Source organism: Peromyscus maniculatus, chromosome 4 (genome assembly GCF_049852395.1).
Source record: "Peromyscus maniculatus bairdii isolate BWxNUB_F1_BW_parent chromosome 4, HU_Pman_BW_mat_3.1, whole genome shotgun sequence".
NCBI lineage: Eukaryota > Metazoa > Chordata > Mammalia > Rodentia > Cricetidae > Peromyscus > Peromyscus maniculatus.
The window spans coordinates 53950589-53966921 of NC_134855.1; the positions used below are offsets into that span (position 1 = coordinate 53950589).

The 16333-nt window shown below is 43.5% G+C and overlaps 1 protein-coding gene across 3 annotated transcripts in view; it reads right to left on the reverse strand.

The window, feature by feature from the left end:
- The window catches only part of Pde11a (phosphodiesterase 11A), a 364881-nt gene that overhangs the window by 82781 nt on the left and 265767 nt on the right, over positions 1-16333 (reverse strand). For all 3 annotated transcript variants that reach the window (XM_006972471.4, XM_042275494.2, XM_076569730.1), the window contains exons 11-12: positions 15557-15703; positions 15055-15162 (exon numbers count right to left, since the gene is read on the reverse strand). In XM_006972471.4, the coding sequence (XP_006972533.2) occupies positions 15055-15162; positions 15557-15703 (255 nt within the window). The remainder of the gene's footprint in view (positions 1-15054; positions 15163-15556; positions 15704-16333) is intronic.

Here is a 16333-nt window from a genome sequence, read left to right on the forward strand (position 1 = left end):
GTGGGCCCCCTTCATTTTAAAACTTGTTGGATAGTAGTTTTTGTTTATTTTATTACCTGTAATAGTTTTCTGAAACCATACTAAGAAACCTAAAGCCAAAACTCTGTAGTCCCTCATTGTTCATATTTCCTGATTCCCAAAGGCAACCAGATTCATTTGTTTAGCTAAGTTGGTGACATTTTTACCATATTGCTACACAATATACATATGTTTTCACACTTGATAATTCACCAAATACTTACAGTTTTGTTACTATATGTTACTATGTTGCTATAAATTCCCCTAAGAGTTTTCAACTGCTCAACCTACTTAGTATTTTTACCAGTCTTATGAGGTAATAGTTATTATTATCCCCAGTTACAGATGGGGAAATTGAGTCACAAAGAGGCTCCATCCTGTGCCTAAAGGCTCACAATTAATGCAGGGAAGAGCACACTCCTACATCCCCCCTCCCGGCCCCCCCCCCCCCCGCCCCCAAGTGTGCCTTGAAACATTGATGGTGTAGTGGCAGATGAGAGGTGATGGTCCCCAACACTTCCCCTCCATTCCCAGCATAACCCATGCCCAGAACTTTCCTCATGATCACCCTAGAAATGCTACCCACTGCCCAGCCAACAAGTACACAATGACTGTTTTCTTAAATTCTTTGATTTCCTGGAGTTTAGATTTCTTTGAAACAGCTGCACCTTTCCATATCCTACATGACTTTATGAAATGTCTGTTAAGTAATTTTGAAGAGAATCAAACATCTCACACTTCCTGTATGATCTTTTTGTGTGCTGGAGGTAGCCAGGTCTGGCTTGTCCCCTCTCGGGGCTTCTGCTTTTCCTTCCTGGGATGGCCTCTTATGTCTGCATTTCATGCCTTTCCTCGATTTCTACCTCACTTTGCAGGAACACATCTGCCAGCCTTCATGAGAAAGTGTGTCCATTTCTTGGGGAGCCAGTTGTTCTAAGGCGCTGCCTGACTGGGATGGGATAGGGGGGTTTACTCTGTTTTCACACTCAACTGTTAGTTTGCCTAACAATTCTGGGGGGAAATAATTTCTCTCAGAATTCTAAAAGACTAGCTACCTTATGGTCTAGTTTGTAAAGTTGCTTTTGGGAAGAATATGCCATTCTTATTCCTAATATTTTCTGTTAGTTTGCTTCTGAATCTCCTTTTCATTCATGGTGTTCAGTAATTTCAGAATGATATGATTAGTTCAGGATTTTCTTCTCATTCTGTTTACATTGTAAATCTAATCTGCAGGTTCTTTTTCTCCAGCACAGGGTTCCTCAAATCTTTTTGTTATTTCTCTTCATTCTATTTTTATTATGTTTGTTTATTTATTTAACTTTTACATGTGTGTACATGTATGGGTGTGCCATGGGGTGAACGTGGCGGTCACTCTCAGGAGTCTGTTCTCTTTTCCTGCCTTGTGGACACAGTGGACTAAACTCAAGTTTTCAGGCTTGGCCACAAATGCCCTTCCTTGCTGAGCCGTCTCTCTGGCCCTTCAATATTTTTCCCTGTCCTGTATGAGTTGAGTATATAATAGGTTGAGTATCAGTTCTATTATTTTTTTAAGATCTCTTTTCTTCCATTTCCTGTATAGACTATTCTTTCTTTCTAGGAGTTTTAAATTTATAAGCATTTTTTCTGCTCCTTTTATAATCCCACCTGTTCTTCTCCCACAGATGTATTAACTCTTTTCCTACCCTGCTGAAGAAATGAATAACATTTTTGATGTTTTCTTCCGCTCCTTTGAATTTCCTGCATCCTCTGAGCCCTTTCTTTCTTTGTGTTTCCTTAAATGTCTTTTTTTAAAAAGATTTATTTACTTATTTATTTATTAATGTATACAGTGTTTTGTCTGCCTGTATGTCTGCAGGCCAGAAGAGGGCACCATATCTCATTATAGATGGTTGTGAGCCACCATGTGGTTGCTGGGAATTGAACTCAGGACCTTTGGAAGAGCAGTCAGTGCTCTTAACCTCTGAGCCATCTCTCCAGCCCTCCTTAAACGTCTTTTGATGACTGTGCACACGTGGAAATGCAGGGATCTGAGGTTCACCTTGCACCAGGGTGAGGGTGAGGTAAGGCCTGCAGGTTGCTAGGCCTTACCATAGGGTGACCAAATGTCTGGCTGATCCTTCACTGGAGACCCCCAAACACTAGATCTAAACCCACGTCTCTGGACTCTCCGGTCTGGTGCCTAGAACAACAATGTAAACACGGAACCAAAAGGAGCTGAGGGTTCACACCCAGAAGGCTGCAGGCTTTCAGGATTCTCTACTCTCTGCATATCTTGTCTTCTTGCTGGCATCCTCAACGATGATGCTTTTTTTTTCTCCTGCAGATACTCTGGTTCCTGAATAGGTTGCAGTAAGAGCAAATCTTCAACTATGTAGAGGGGACTCCCCATGTCATGGTCACCCCACCACTGTATCCTATTTTGTGACCTCTGAAGTCTCTAGTTCCCAAGCCTTGGCAGGTCTGGGGAAACTGTTCTCATGTATGTCCCTTCTCCTGCCACCTCTGCCCTGCAGGCAGAGGGCTGGACCTTGTTCTTTATTGATGAGTCATAAACTATCCTTCTCTCTCTATTTTCTGCCTCTGTCGCTGGGAGTTTTCACACAGTAACCTTTTATTTTCCCCTTCTCTTGAAATTTGGTACCTGGCTCTAAAATTATTTATATCACTGATACTTTTGAGAATTTAATGAGATACGTGAACTCTCTTTCTATAAAATCTTACGATTTCATGTGACTCCAAGGCTCTGCAGCTCATCACTGGACCCTTAGAATAAAGAATCCCCGAGGTTCGGCATCCACACAGCCGCACAGGCGTATTTACCTCTCTGACTGTGGTACCTGAGTTAGTGAAGCGACACCTAGCTCTTGACTGTGATTTAAAGCTGCCTGGTAAATGGTTTCTGAGAATCATCAGGCCTGAAAAGTGTCCACCTGCCGCTAAGTTTCTATTTGCTCCTCCCCGTCCTCATCCATCTTCCTTCCCTCGCATCCATTCAGACCTACATTTACCCATATTGAGTAGAAGGAGTCAGCTGCCTGCTGAAGATAATATACTTTCAAAAAGAAAACAGAGAGGCAGGGGAAGTATGTCTTGATGTATTTATTTCTCGACTCTCACTTATTTTATTTTCAAATAAAATTATGTCCCTCCTCAATAATTATGACTTCTCTTGACTTTTGTGTTAATATATCTTCTCACTTGCCCTCTCTCATGGTGTGTGTATCAGAAATACAAGCAATAAATACAATATGTCTAAGTGAGGAGACAATCAGATGTGTATATCTAATCCTCAAGTCACCTGTTAAGGAAGGCCGTGTTGTCACCCTTTGACCAGTGGCAACCTTTCGAGGGGCTGACATGTTTTCTGGGACAATTCTTTCCCTACCTCCTACAGCATACAACCCTGAGGACTTTGAAGTACCCAAATCAGTAAGAATCCTTCTCAGGTTCTGCTAGGCCACCAGTGAGTTTCTGTCGGTAGCCAACGTAAGGATCTAAGGCCGTTAGAGCGTGTCTTCATTGTGAAGCTGAGTCTGTGTAGCTGTGAATGCAGGACGATCACAGACAAAGAAAGTGGCTGTCACAGTGGGTCCCCTGAATTCGAACAGTTACAAAACACGACACATGTCGTATCAGCCCTAGGTGCTGCTGTCGAGGAGTTTTTCATTGAATAGCTGCTACGAGGTACTTGCTATGTAGCAAGCAATTGGAATGTTTGAGAAAATAGGCTTGGGGCAATACTAAGAATGATTAATGCGGTCACAGTGCTCAGTGTGTGCCAAGCACGCTTCTAAATATGCCAGTTTCACGAACCCTTACGAGAACCCTCCAGGTAGATGCTATTCTTATCTTCCTAACAGAAGTGCCAGATAACATGTCTGAAGTAGCAGAGGTGGGACTAGAACCCAGACAACCTGGCTCGTGAACCACCTCTACTGTGAAAGGACAGGGACAGATGTGCAGGTTTTAAGTGCCGTGGACAGGTGGTAGGGCTCTACAGGATCACCTGATACGTGCTTTATCCTCGAAGGGCACTGTTCTTGAGCGGCACCAGCTGGCCCTGCAAAGCCGTTTGACGTTCTCAGCCTAAACTTGCCTCTGTTGCCCCCAGATCAACCCGACAGCACACATGATTTTGCAAATGAGATTCGATAGAAAACAAAGATCTGAGAGCAGATATGAAACAGCCCACTTTTATAACATGTCTACTACATGCACAGGAGACAGCCGACTGGATATCATCAGGAAGTCAGCAGTCCAGTGACAAAAACTTTTCTTTGTGTCAAAAAATCCACAAAGAACACTTATTCATTAAAATTTATGTACCCTATATATTTTCAGACCTTTTTTTTTTTTTAAAGAAAAAGAAAATTTTATTTGTAATTTCAAAGGTTTGGGGTACATTTTTTTTTCAAAAAATGTTTTAATAGAAAATAATAAAGAAATAGCTTATATTGAATTTTAAAATGCAGATATTTTTGTAACCAACCCATTCTTGGTCTGAATTAAATAGTGACATTCTGAAAAGTGTCCTTAGCAAATTGAGTGTTTGCACCAGCCCCGGCCAAGGGAGAGTGCCGTAGAGATCGTGGTCCTAGTCTTTGCCGGCCCGAGTTGCACATACAGCCCAGGCATGTCCAGTCATGTCGAGAGCCTGGTCACCAGTCAACTGGTTCTGTGGAGATCCTGCAACGTGGAGGAGCGCGATAGCGGAAATGACCCGTCATTTGCTTTGCTTCGCTTTTGGAGACAGCACACCATGCCTTGCAAATCTTGTCCTGTTTGCATCCTGGAGGTGCCCAGTCACATGGAGTCTTCAGTCCCTGACTCAGTTCGGCACTTTCTCCTTCTTCTCTCATGGACAAGGAGAGCAGAGAGTCCCACCCAGACCAGTCCAAGGGGTTTGAGAGGCAGGAAGTTCTGCTCTCCATATCCCTGCTCCTGGGCAACACGTTCTAACAGATACTTAGAGGCTTGAGTTCGCAAGTCCTGTGAGTGGAAGCAGCGAGGGAGAAGTCGCTTAGCAAGAAGCCGGGAGCTTCTCTTGGGTTTTAATTCTAGTACCCAGAGGGCTGACAGTCACTATGCCGAGCCTTCCTTTGGTTCATTGTTACATTTACTTTAGCCCAAGCCACTTGGAAGGCTTCTTTGTAAATACCCTAGATAAGGTGCTCATGTCTTCTAAACAGATGTCCCAAGATGCTCAGTGGATGTTGGCCCACATCTGCTAGGGCACCTCTAATGTGAGGAATCTATCTGTCAGGGAGACTTTCCAACAGCATCCCATGGCTCTGCAGGGAAGGTGCCTTCAGTGACACCTCCAGTCATATCTCAGTCATGGGTGGAGCAGAGTGGTGAAAAATTGTTCAGGACCACGTTTGGGTTCTGCCTGCATTTGCTGCAAGCCCTACACCCTACTGGCTGGGATTCTTGTCTTGCTTGCTTCATGAGGCAACGGCGACCTCTCAGTACAGGCCCTAAGGGCAAGCGGGGGAGTGTCAAGCTGTTTGATACACTCCAGTCCGTGACTTCAGGCAGAGGATTTTCTCAGGCTTTACAGCAGCAGCGACTTCTCTTGGTAACCAGCAGGGTTTCTGAGTAGGCTTGGTGGCTGCCTGCTATAGCTGGCCTGCTTTTTAAACAGCAGGTCCTTCTTTGGCAGCCAGAGATTGCGTGGAGTGAAAACACCAAGAGCGGAAGAACAGCCGTCACCCACAGTCCTCACAGGAAGGGAAGAGGACAAACTATCTCACCGACGGTCAGTGGCCAGACGCCTTTGGTGTCCACAGCGTTGACTGCTGAGCCGACAAAGAGGCCTATCAGCCTGTCTTGAGACCAGATGTTTCCACAGCAGTTAGGGGACTGCCACCAGCACTGACATGCCACCCTCTCCATGATCCCGGCACAGGGATCCTATGCTGCTTGCCTTCGTGGTCCGAGGGAGTGGGATAGTTTTGATTGCATTTGCTTTTCTTCTGAAGATGAACATGGTCAAGTAATTACTTGGCAATAATAAAATATTGATTTAAGCACACAGTGACTTTCCTTGCCAAACTCAGTCCTGGTAGACTTTAGTCTCTTCCGGAATGATTTTCTTCTACATCTGGGAATTTCAAAACATACTTAGTACCAGATTCTACACCCCAAGGCATGTATGGGGCAAATGGTGATTGTTGCCTTCAAATGATGTTGCAAATGCTTATCCAGGCAAGTATCAGAAAGGAGAAGTACAAAAAGCCAGTGATGTGCCTTATAAAATTCTCATGTTGAGTAGATGTTTAGTGCATAAATGAAAAAATTTTAGGTTGATTTTATCTATTATATTTAGGTTTTTTTCCCACCACTTCTAAGACTTAATGTTTAACTTATCACTATACTTATGACTATACTACAAAAATATTTTGGAACTATAAGAACATTAAAAATAGAAGACTATAACGAATGCCATGCACACATTGCCTAACTTCAGTGGAATCTGTGTTTTGTAGTCTTTCTCCATCTGTACATTCAATTACCTTGTTTAGTCCATTTAAAAGAATGTTTCAACACAAATATCTGGCATCAGTCAACATTCTTTTTTTTTAAGACAAGGTTTTGCTATGTATCCCTAGACTGGCCTTGAACTCTCAGCAATCCTCCTGCCTCAGCCTCCCCTAATGCTGAAATCACCTATGTGGGCTGGCAATGCTCATTCTTCCATTCGCAGGAAGTCCTGATGTGGTCATGCAAACATCAGTCCACATAGTTCTTTTTTGATAAAACATGCAGAAAGAGGGAGAGAATGGTACAAGGAAAATCCCTAAGTACCACAGTGGGACTTAAACCCTGTCTCGAAAAACCAAAAAAAAAAAAAAAAAAAAAAAAAGACTAATGCACCAGTTAAAGGGGAAAACTCAAGGAACTGAGGCTTCTCCTTGGATTTAGATACACAATAAACCACGCATTATACAAAGAAGCAAAGTGAGAGGACTATTGGATTCCCAAAGCCTGGTCTTTTAACACTAAGAATGTGTGTCTTTAGATTTCAGGGGACTTGTTCAGAAACACAGTTTGTGTTTTATTTATGATAAATTCCGAGTGAGCACAATAATGTCACAGGTTTTTGAGCACACACAGAGAGATCACTTGGTGCATATTAATTGTGTGGAAAGCCAGGTCTCTCAAAGCTCCCAACAGACTCAGGTGATAGATTTCAAGACCATGGGGACTCTCCAAAGCTTGCTCCAAATTTTATTTTCCATCATTGAATCAGGATTAAATATGAGACCCATGAAAATTGAAAAGTTTTTAAAGCCCCTAACTTAACACCCTTAGGTGCCAGGTTTCAGTCCCAAGAAAGTGCCACTAGCATGTCAAACAGTGCGGAAAATGGAAGCTGTGATAAATGACAGTGCCTCGGCTGCTGGGTCTCTCTGACCTGAAGGATTTGGCTAGCATCATAAAACACAAATCGACAGATTAAGCAGTTTACCAACACCATAAAAAACTCAAGAATAAACTCACTTAAAAAAGAAAAAGGAAGAAAGAAAAAGTATTGTAAGCAGCACTTCCAACCCCCAGACGGCATGCATTTCCTTACAAGCCCGTGTCCAGGAGCCAGGGCTTACAGTTTGGGGCTAACGCCAGACACGATTACGTCCGTACACTTTTACAATTTACATGTCCTGAGAAAAATACCCAGTGCAGGCTGATGGTGCAGGAGAATTTATTTTCACTAGAAAGGGAATGACTCATAACTCATGAATGGCAGTGCTTAAAATGAGTTATGGAGGTGATTCTCCTGTGAGAGGAAATGGATTGGACGACCCTTCTGCTCTATTGTATGTTTGGCTACTAGCACACCAGGTTCTTAATTACGTGTGGATTTGCTTTTCGTCTTTTATGAAATAAATGTGAATAAAGAGAACGTTAGCTAGAAACATGGAAGGCCTAATTGGGGCTCTGGAATGCAGGTGGGGAGAATAAAAATAAAAGCCTTTTCACATGGCTAAAGAGCAGGGGTCTTAAATGCAACTGAATCACTGCAACCAACCGGTCAATTCCATTGACGGTTTATAGTGCCCATAGCTGATGTTCTGCTGAAATATTAAGCTCCACTCCTTCCCTAAATACAAAATTTGCCATACATTTACTTTACTTCTACATGAAGATTTAAGTGTTTTTAATGTGCAAATTTCATTATACTAGTACAGCAATAGCTATATAACATATAGCAATTATGTTAAGGTAAATGTAACTATTTATACTGACAAAGTGGTGCCAGGGAAAATTCTATTTGGAGATCTCAAGCGTGATTATCATTTACTTTAGTATAGCCGGTCACAGAACAGAACATCAAGAACTTATTGTACCCTGCAATGTCAGAATCGGCAAAGGCATATGCTTCTGTCATGATGAGGACTGTGGTTGCTGAAATGTTTTATTTAACAACTGGATGGCCCTGTCCTTCCCAAGGGGGAAGCAAAGAGTTCTAATTGCGCTCCTGAGATTCCTGTTGGAAGAAATTTTTGACTTCAGAGATCAAGGACTTATCTGATAATGGCAGTCAGCAGATGACAGGGGACTCTCCAGCTTGAGAACAGGACAAATTCCCCCCTACATGTTCCTCCTGCGCTCCACTTTGAATTATCAATAAAATGGTGTGGCTGGCCCCCCAAATAACCTTGTTGACAACACAAAGATGGACTAAAGCACACCACCTCCACACTAAAGATTTAAGATTTCCCCGTAAATGTCAGGAGGTGTCAACGTGTGTGCTGTGACACTCGGTTATTATTAGTGTTTAACTGCGGCTCCCCAACAGTGCCATGCCACCAGTACCACCATAAATTTTAATGTGATCACATGCTCTTTCTCCTTCATATCTAGTGAGTTCTGCAAGATCATAATATCCTATATGAACCCTAGCTGAACCTTAGCGTGATTCGATGAAAGCAAGGTTCTGAGAGATGAGAACTGTTCGTCATCTTATAGTGCTTAAAAACAAAACAAAAACAAAACTCTGGACACTGGGCAACACAGTTCTTTAAATAATATTGTCCTAAACTAAATTCACTCAATTCAATTAATCTTTATTGAGACCCTCCAAGAAGCAAGGCAGTGCCTGAAGTGCTAATGAGTCTGTTTCTAGGACAGTAAAGAATCCTGACTCCAAGGAAACCTTCCTTTCCCCCTTGGAAAATCTGTCGGAGAGCACATATCATTTATAATCCCCCACCCCCAAAAGTATCCCTGTAACTTAGACATCAAGACATGCCTGGAGTTTACAGAATACAAGCTAAAATGGTCCATTCCCGTATCTGTTTACACTGTGAATTCAGGGCAGACACGGCCATCATCTTCCATCACACATGTGCATAGTGGGATTGTATTCCCTTCTACTTACATAAATAAGGAGAATTTGTATAGGTACCATGGATGTATAGGTTTTTATTCTCCGTTTTAGTCATAGATGATGACAGCGTTACCTAGTCATAAATTACATTTATTAGAGGAAGCCAAAACTCAGTGAATTTTAACTATATAGGGATCTCTTGAAAACAAAAGATAACCTTGAAGCTTTGACCCCACAATTTTTTAAATTTCCAGCCAGGTGCACAGAACAAATAAGTAAGTGACCAGTGGGGTCCCAGGTGAACTAAATGTCCATCAAAATTCATATCAAATTGCTTGTTCCATAAAGTTCTCCTTTGTTTCTTTCAATTTCTAATGAGCTAAAATGATTTGGTTTCCTAAACACGAGCCTGGAGGCTTCTGCAAAACCATTTTGAGTCAATAATCTTATTTTCTCTGTGAGATACAGGCTAGGAAATTGGTGTATATATTCATAATTTGAGTGTCCCATTATTTGTGGACCAAAATCTGCTCAGCAGTGACACATAGCTGTGCACCTTCCCATTTTCCCAGACAATGGGTTTAGGAAAATGCACAACCAGGTTTCAAGTGACAGGGAGAAGGCAAGATTGATTGCTCATGCTAACGCACCGTGGGTCAGGAGGCAGTCATAAAACAGGCCATCCTCACAGAAGACTGCGACCGACCAGCTTTGTTGGTGAGTATTCTAAGGAAAACATTCATTTTGCACTGGGCTGTGTGCCTTAGTGTCTCTCGTGCCAGAAGAAAGGAAGCACTTTCAGGGAAGGTTGGTCAAGGTTTAATCGCGCCCCCCCCCCCCCCCAGCCCCCAACACACACACCTCTGTTTTCCAGAGATTGGCTGGGAAACTTTGCCTTGGAGCGCCATCTAGAGGAAATTTCTGTATACACAGGGCATTCTCTTTCGGCTTTGTGATCCAGACTGAACCAGATGATTGGGCTATAGTAAAAAAATTTCCTTCCTTCCTTCCTTCCTTCCTTCCTTCCTTCCTTCCTTCCTTCCTTCCTTCCTTCCTTCCTTCCTTCCTTCTTTCCCTCCCTCCCTCCCTCCCTCCCTCCCTCCCTCCCTCCCTCCCTCCCTCCCTCCCTCCCTCTCTCCCATTTTTGGCGGAGGTAACCCCAGCAGTTGGGGAGTAGAGGCTAGGGGATCAGAAGCTCAGCATAAAGCAAACAGAAACCAGGGAAGCGAAAAGGGATGGAGGATGGGGCTGGAGAGGGCGCCCTGGAGACGGAGATAATAGAACACAGATGCTATGTAGGCAGGAATAGGGAAATGGGGGTTTTAATTGGGAAGAGAGGAAGGAGAGAAATACAGAGGGAGAGGAGGGGAGGAGGATAAATAACATGAAGGATGTTTGAACAAGTCATAGGGAAACATTATTTTTATGCTTACTTAAAAAAAACCACGTGTGTGTGTGTGTGTGTGTGTGTGTGTGTGTGTGTGTGTGTCCATATATACTCAGTTTAAATGCAGTTATGCTACTTGGAGCAGTAATGCTCTTTCAGGGGCATTGGACTCAAAGAAAAACCCCCAGTACCAGGCATGGGAAACTTGCTCTCCAGTTGTTGGCCGGGGCAGGTGTCGAAGAGACTACCCATACTATATAGCCTATTGGCATTGCTCTTGGTTGCCTCCCAGAACTTGTAGGTGGGACCTGTTGCTGAAGATACTACTTACTTCTGACACAGTACTTGGAGGACTCCAGCTAGAACTGACCAGGAAGCCTACACCCTGAAAACTAGCTCACATAGTGTCTGAAAGTGCTATGCAAATCCACCAACCAACAGTGCCACCTAGCTGTTAAGCCTCCCAACCATACAATGACCAGAATGTGGCAAAATATCCCTTAGGGTGTGGTAGTGGCACTGATATCTTGGAGGTAACCAACAGCTGTCTACTTGGATTTCTGTCCTGCTCAGGAGGAGGGCATTCATGTTTGGTACTGTAAACCTAGCCAACTGCTCATGGCTGGTGGGGTCATGGACCCTGTCGGAGAACCTAGTTTGGCTACTTTCCCAAACCAATATAATTCCTAACTGTATTCTAAATATGTGCGTGTTCTTATCCCGACAGGTATAGCTCTCACTCCCCATCGAGGAAGCTTCTTTTTGCATTAGTTGAAGATTATTAGATGAAGATTATTACAGGAATCCACAAGTGGTCCAAATGGAAACAACAGACTATGGGGTGCCCAACCACAATTGATACATCTACAACACAACTCCTCCACCTAAGGCTCAGGGAACATCTCGGAAGAGGGTGCAGGAAGATTGCAAGAGCCAGAGAACCAAGATGTCTGCTGTGAGATTGTGTCTTCTATATATGACGGGGAGGCCACACCCACGAAATGTCAACGATATGGCTGCCTAAACAAGATCTACATAACGACAACACCAGTGCCATTTTGTCAGTATGGATGGGGAGATCTCACAAGGCTCCACCCGATGAAGAGCTACAGGCAGATGAAGGCTTCTGAAGAGAGGGAGAGGCAGTCTCCTCCAGGGATGAGCTCCTGATAGATTATCCAACTCCAGCTGGTCAGCCCCAAACGTACACACATAGCAACAACATCAGATGGACCCAGCAAACTGATATATAACTGTAATTGATTGTGTAATCATAATTATGCAACTAAAGAGGAGGTCATGGATTGGAAAGGGAGTAGGGGGTAAGGGAAGTGTTAGAGGGTCACAGGGAGGGGTGGAAATTATGTAAATACGGTGTTCCTGTGTGAAATCCACACACACACACACACACACACACACACACACACACACACACACACACACATTAAGTAAATAAAAAGATGCCAGGTTGGGAGGGGCTGGGAGTACATCTGATAGGAGGTAGAAGGGGGACTGAGAAGTGGATATATTCAAAATATGTTGTATCTATGCTTGAAAAGTCTCAAAAATAATAAAAACATTATGTTTTAAAAAAGAAGTTCAAGAGCATTGTCAGCTACACAGTTAGTTTAAGGCCAGCCTGGGCTACATGAGACATTGTCTCAAAAAAAAAAAAAACCCCAAAACAAAACAAAAATCCAGATGAACAGAAAGGTTCAGTTTGGGTTCTAATTTGTCCCACAGAAATAAAATATGTGGTCCCTTCAATGGAGACAGAGTGTAAAAGGGAAAGAGTGAACGACCTCAGCAGACTCTAGGGGTGTGTGCAGCTCTGGTGCCCACACAGACATAATGTGGGTGCCCTTCTGCCCCAGGAGATCATATGTCAGAAACCAGATTTGTTTCTAACGTTGTCTTCATACATCCAGCAAAATCTTTGCCATCTCCAGAATTATTTTGATTCAAAAAATTCTGCTTAACCAGATTTCCAAGATGTAGAAGACCCTTGTGTGAGGAAAACGAAAGTTGGCGTTTCAGCCCCCTGTCATCCTTCACTAAGATCAGTGAAACGTAGGAGCAGAAAGTAACGACTCTTCCAGATGCCACCACGTAGTTCTGTGTGTGGGAGACTAAAATAATATCCAGTGACATCTTCTTCCCAAACACTCCTTTCTGCACTGCGCCACCTCCCGCCCGTCTCCCCAGAGAACTTCAACAGTGAAGGCTTCTATTTTTGCAGCAGCATGAATACAAAAACAGAACGCAGACTTTTCCTAACAGAGACCCTCTTCAAGTTGCTGAGCAAACACAAAGCACCCTTAAAACACTCTGACAGGATGACGCCCCCAACTATCGGGGGTGGGGCATAAGTGGAAAGCGCTGCTTTTCTTACCCTACTTAAGAAGCATCAAGACTGTCGGTACTACAAAAACGTTCAGTGACGAAAGCCCAACGTTCGTTCCTTTTCATACCTGTGGGTGCACCATGACCCCACCACTGCTACCGGAAGTCTGTTTCCCCAGAAGTTTGTTACAAAAGACCATCTCTATCCTTGATATCAACAACTCACAGTGTCATGAACATCTCTATTTCCTTTCTCTGAACAATACTTCTGCTTGCTTATTTTGGCAATCCCACAAATCCACAGGTCTCCCAAGATAACTAGTTAATAAGTCATTGCTTTCTGTGAGCTAGACTTGTGAGCTTTCCACACAGAAACTATTTGTCTACTGAGCTCGATTAGAGTTTAGCAAGACGAATGTGTCTTTGTTTCCAAGCAATGTTGTCCATTGAGCAAGAAAGCCTCATGAGTGAAAGCATTTTCCCTCCATAAGTAACTTCTTGGCTCTGATGGTGTACACAGTAGAAGGCAGAACCTGTCTGGCTTTCCCAGTCAGTCTGTCTCATCCTTAAGCAGAGGCGGACCCACACGAGTTCCAAAGCAGAAAGTGAAGACCTTTTAATCTCATTTTATGCACACTTGAGTTGAAGCCAGTCCAACATACGCTGTTGAGAGTTGACTGAGTGTGTGACAGAGCACAGGTGTGCTGGGATGCAGAGGCACATGGGAACACACATGGGAATGTTGCATAAGGAACGAGGAATTGTCTCTTTCCTCGGGTGGCTTAGCAGAGAAAGAGAGATGGGGAACTCAAGACACACACAGTAGAAATAGCTGTCCTACACGGGCACTGTGGGGGAGGAAGTAATTATTGATGTTTTGTGAGAAAGGGGAATGCTGTCGAAAAGCTGGCATTGGATCAGTACCTTAAAGGTTGGGGAGAAGTTTAATGACTAGAGAACAGGGCGGAGATTTTCAGGAAGAGGTAGAATGGTCTTTGCCCATTTGGTCCAAAACAAAATGCATTTGACACAGAAGTCCCAATTTTGTGTCTAAATTTTAAGATGGGTACAAAGACACGAGGTATTTGTATTTATGTTGTAAGAATCCAGAACCCATCATCTATTTTTTGCACAGTAAATATATTTATACACACACACACACACACACACACACACACACACACACACACACACACGTCTATATATCTATACTTGTCTACATTACTAAGCAGTGGAGAACCAAACATATTTGAGTCAGATGCATTCTCCTTGGCCATTTAACAGTGTAAGCAGAAACCAGACCAACGCTTCTCACTAGCAAACGGGAACAAGTAGAGGGTTTTGTTTTGATCCTGGCCATCAACATTTGCTTTCAGAGTTGATCCAAAGGCTCTTTCTGGCCAGCTGTGCTGGTGGTCTCTATAAATCACACAGGCCTCCACCAATGGGCTAGAGCCCAAGGGACAAATAATTTCAGCATAGTGAGCTTCTGAACTCTGCATGTCTACTCTTACCCTTCCTTTTCCTGAGGCCTCACTGGGCATTTCCCCAAGCAAGTGTTCTTTCAGAATTCCATATTCTCATGGTCATGTTCATACACCCTCTTGGGTCTTTGAAGCAACTCAGTCTTATCCAGGGATTTCTCTGCCCTGTGACTCATCTCTAGTTCCTCCACAAAGAAATTACATGGAATTGTAGGGAGTAAGGATGGATGAGAAGAACCAGCTTACCACAGGAGAGCACTGAAGAGGTCCTAGTCTTCATTCTAGGGCAATAGTCTCACTTTAAGGTGGTAAAGATTTTGTAGCTTTAAAGAAACTGTTGTCAAATATATAATACCCTAAACAAGACATATGTGGGTTGCCATGGAATAATTGTGGGGCATTTTTTCAATGAAACAGGAATATATGGGAGGAAGCTGGGGGTCCACACGAGCGGACCGCGACCCTCCACCTTCCACAAACACACTTACAGTGAGCATGGCAAACATCAGTTGGCACACGTTGAAAGCGTGTCTCCAGTTGTGGTAGAGAACCATCCGGTAGTTCTTCCTCACTGTCAGAAGCCATCTGCACAGGGTCTGAAACGGGAGGGGAGGCTGAGTTAGGGAGTGGTCAAGAGCACCCATTGCTCTGGTGGAAGATCGGGGTCCAGTTCACATCTTCAACTCTGGTTTAAGGGTATCCAACAACCTCTTCTGACCTCCCTGGGTACCAGGCATGCACGTGGTGCACAGTTTTGCACACAGGCAAAACAGTCCTACGCATAAAATAAGACAAATCTAATAAAGACATTTTAACGAAACAACGCCAAACCCTAAACCTCCACTGACTCTCTGTGAGATTCTCGTGGCACTTTCATGGGGTACACAGGAAGGACCATCACCTACGTTGCATCTTTGGAAATCCTTTACTTCACAGTGGCTACAACACTCTGCCAGGTGCACTCCTTAGCGCCAACAGAGAACGTCTTACCTCATAGTCAATTTTAAATTTCTGTACCATCCCCAGCTCCATGAACATCCGGAGAGCAGCTGTGATCATGGCATCAACATCAAGGGAAAAGTCATCAAAATGGATGTCATCGATGGCCAGTTCTGACACCAGAGGGATGTTGGCTGCCTACAGAATCAAAGACATAAGCCAAGACAAGTTCACTAGCTTTACCTAACCCTGGGTCCCACTCTCTCTTGCTTATCAGTGGTGCCACATAAATCAGGCCTGACCCGCACTTACACTCTGATACTGCTAAACTCTGAGCTATAAATGTCCTTTTGTTTCTGAGCAGCAAACGCCCAAGAACATGGAGGGGGGAGGGAGAGAAGGCAAGCTAATTAGAAGATAAAATATACACACTGATCTCTCTACAGAATTCAGAATATACTACTGTCTAGTTTACTGGAACTGTGGCCATACAATATACTCTGATGCAGACTGCTACATGCAGAAACATCTGGGTGGCCAGCAGCTATGAGCTTTATTTGCTTCTATGCAGAAGAGAAGGTGGGAATACACCGCTCTTCCTTGCTTCTTCCATTCTTGTATCCTGTACCTTGCAAAAATACCCTTTATTAAACATACATTCTGTATATTCAGAAGGAGGGAAAAGGGCAAACAGCTCATCTCTGGTACAAAACCTGCTGCACTGATAAAAGAGATGCTTGGAGAGTTAGCCCAGTTTCAGTTAAGAGATAAATTTTGCTATATGGTTTAGCAATATACAGGACAATTCTAATACTAGTCAGACATATT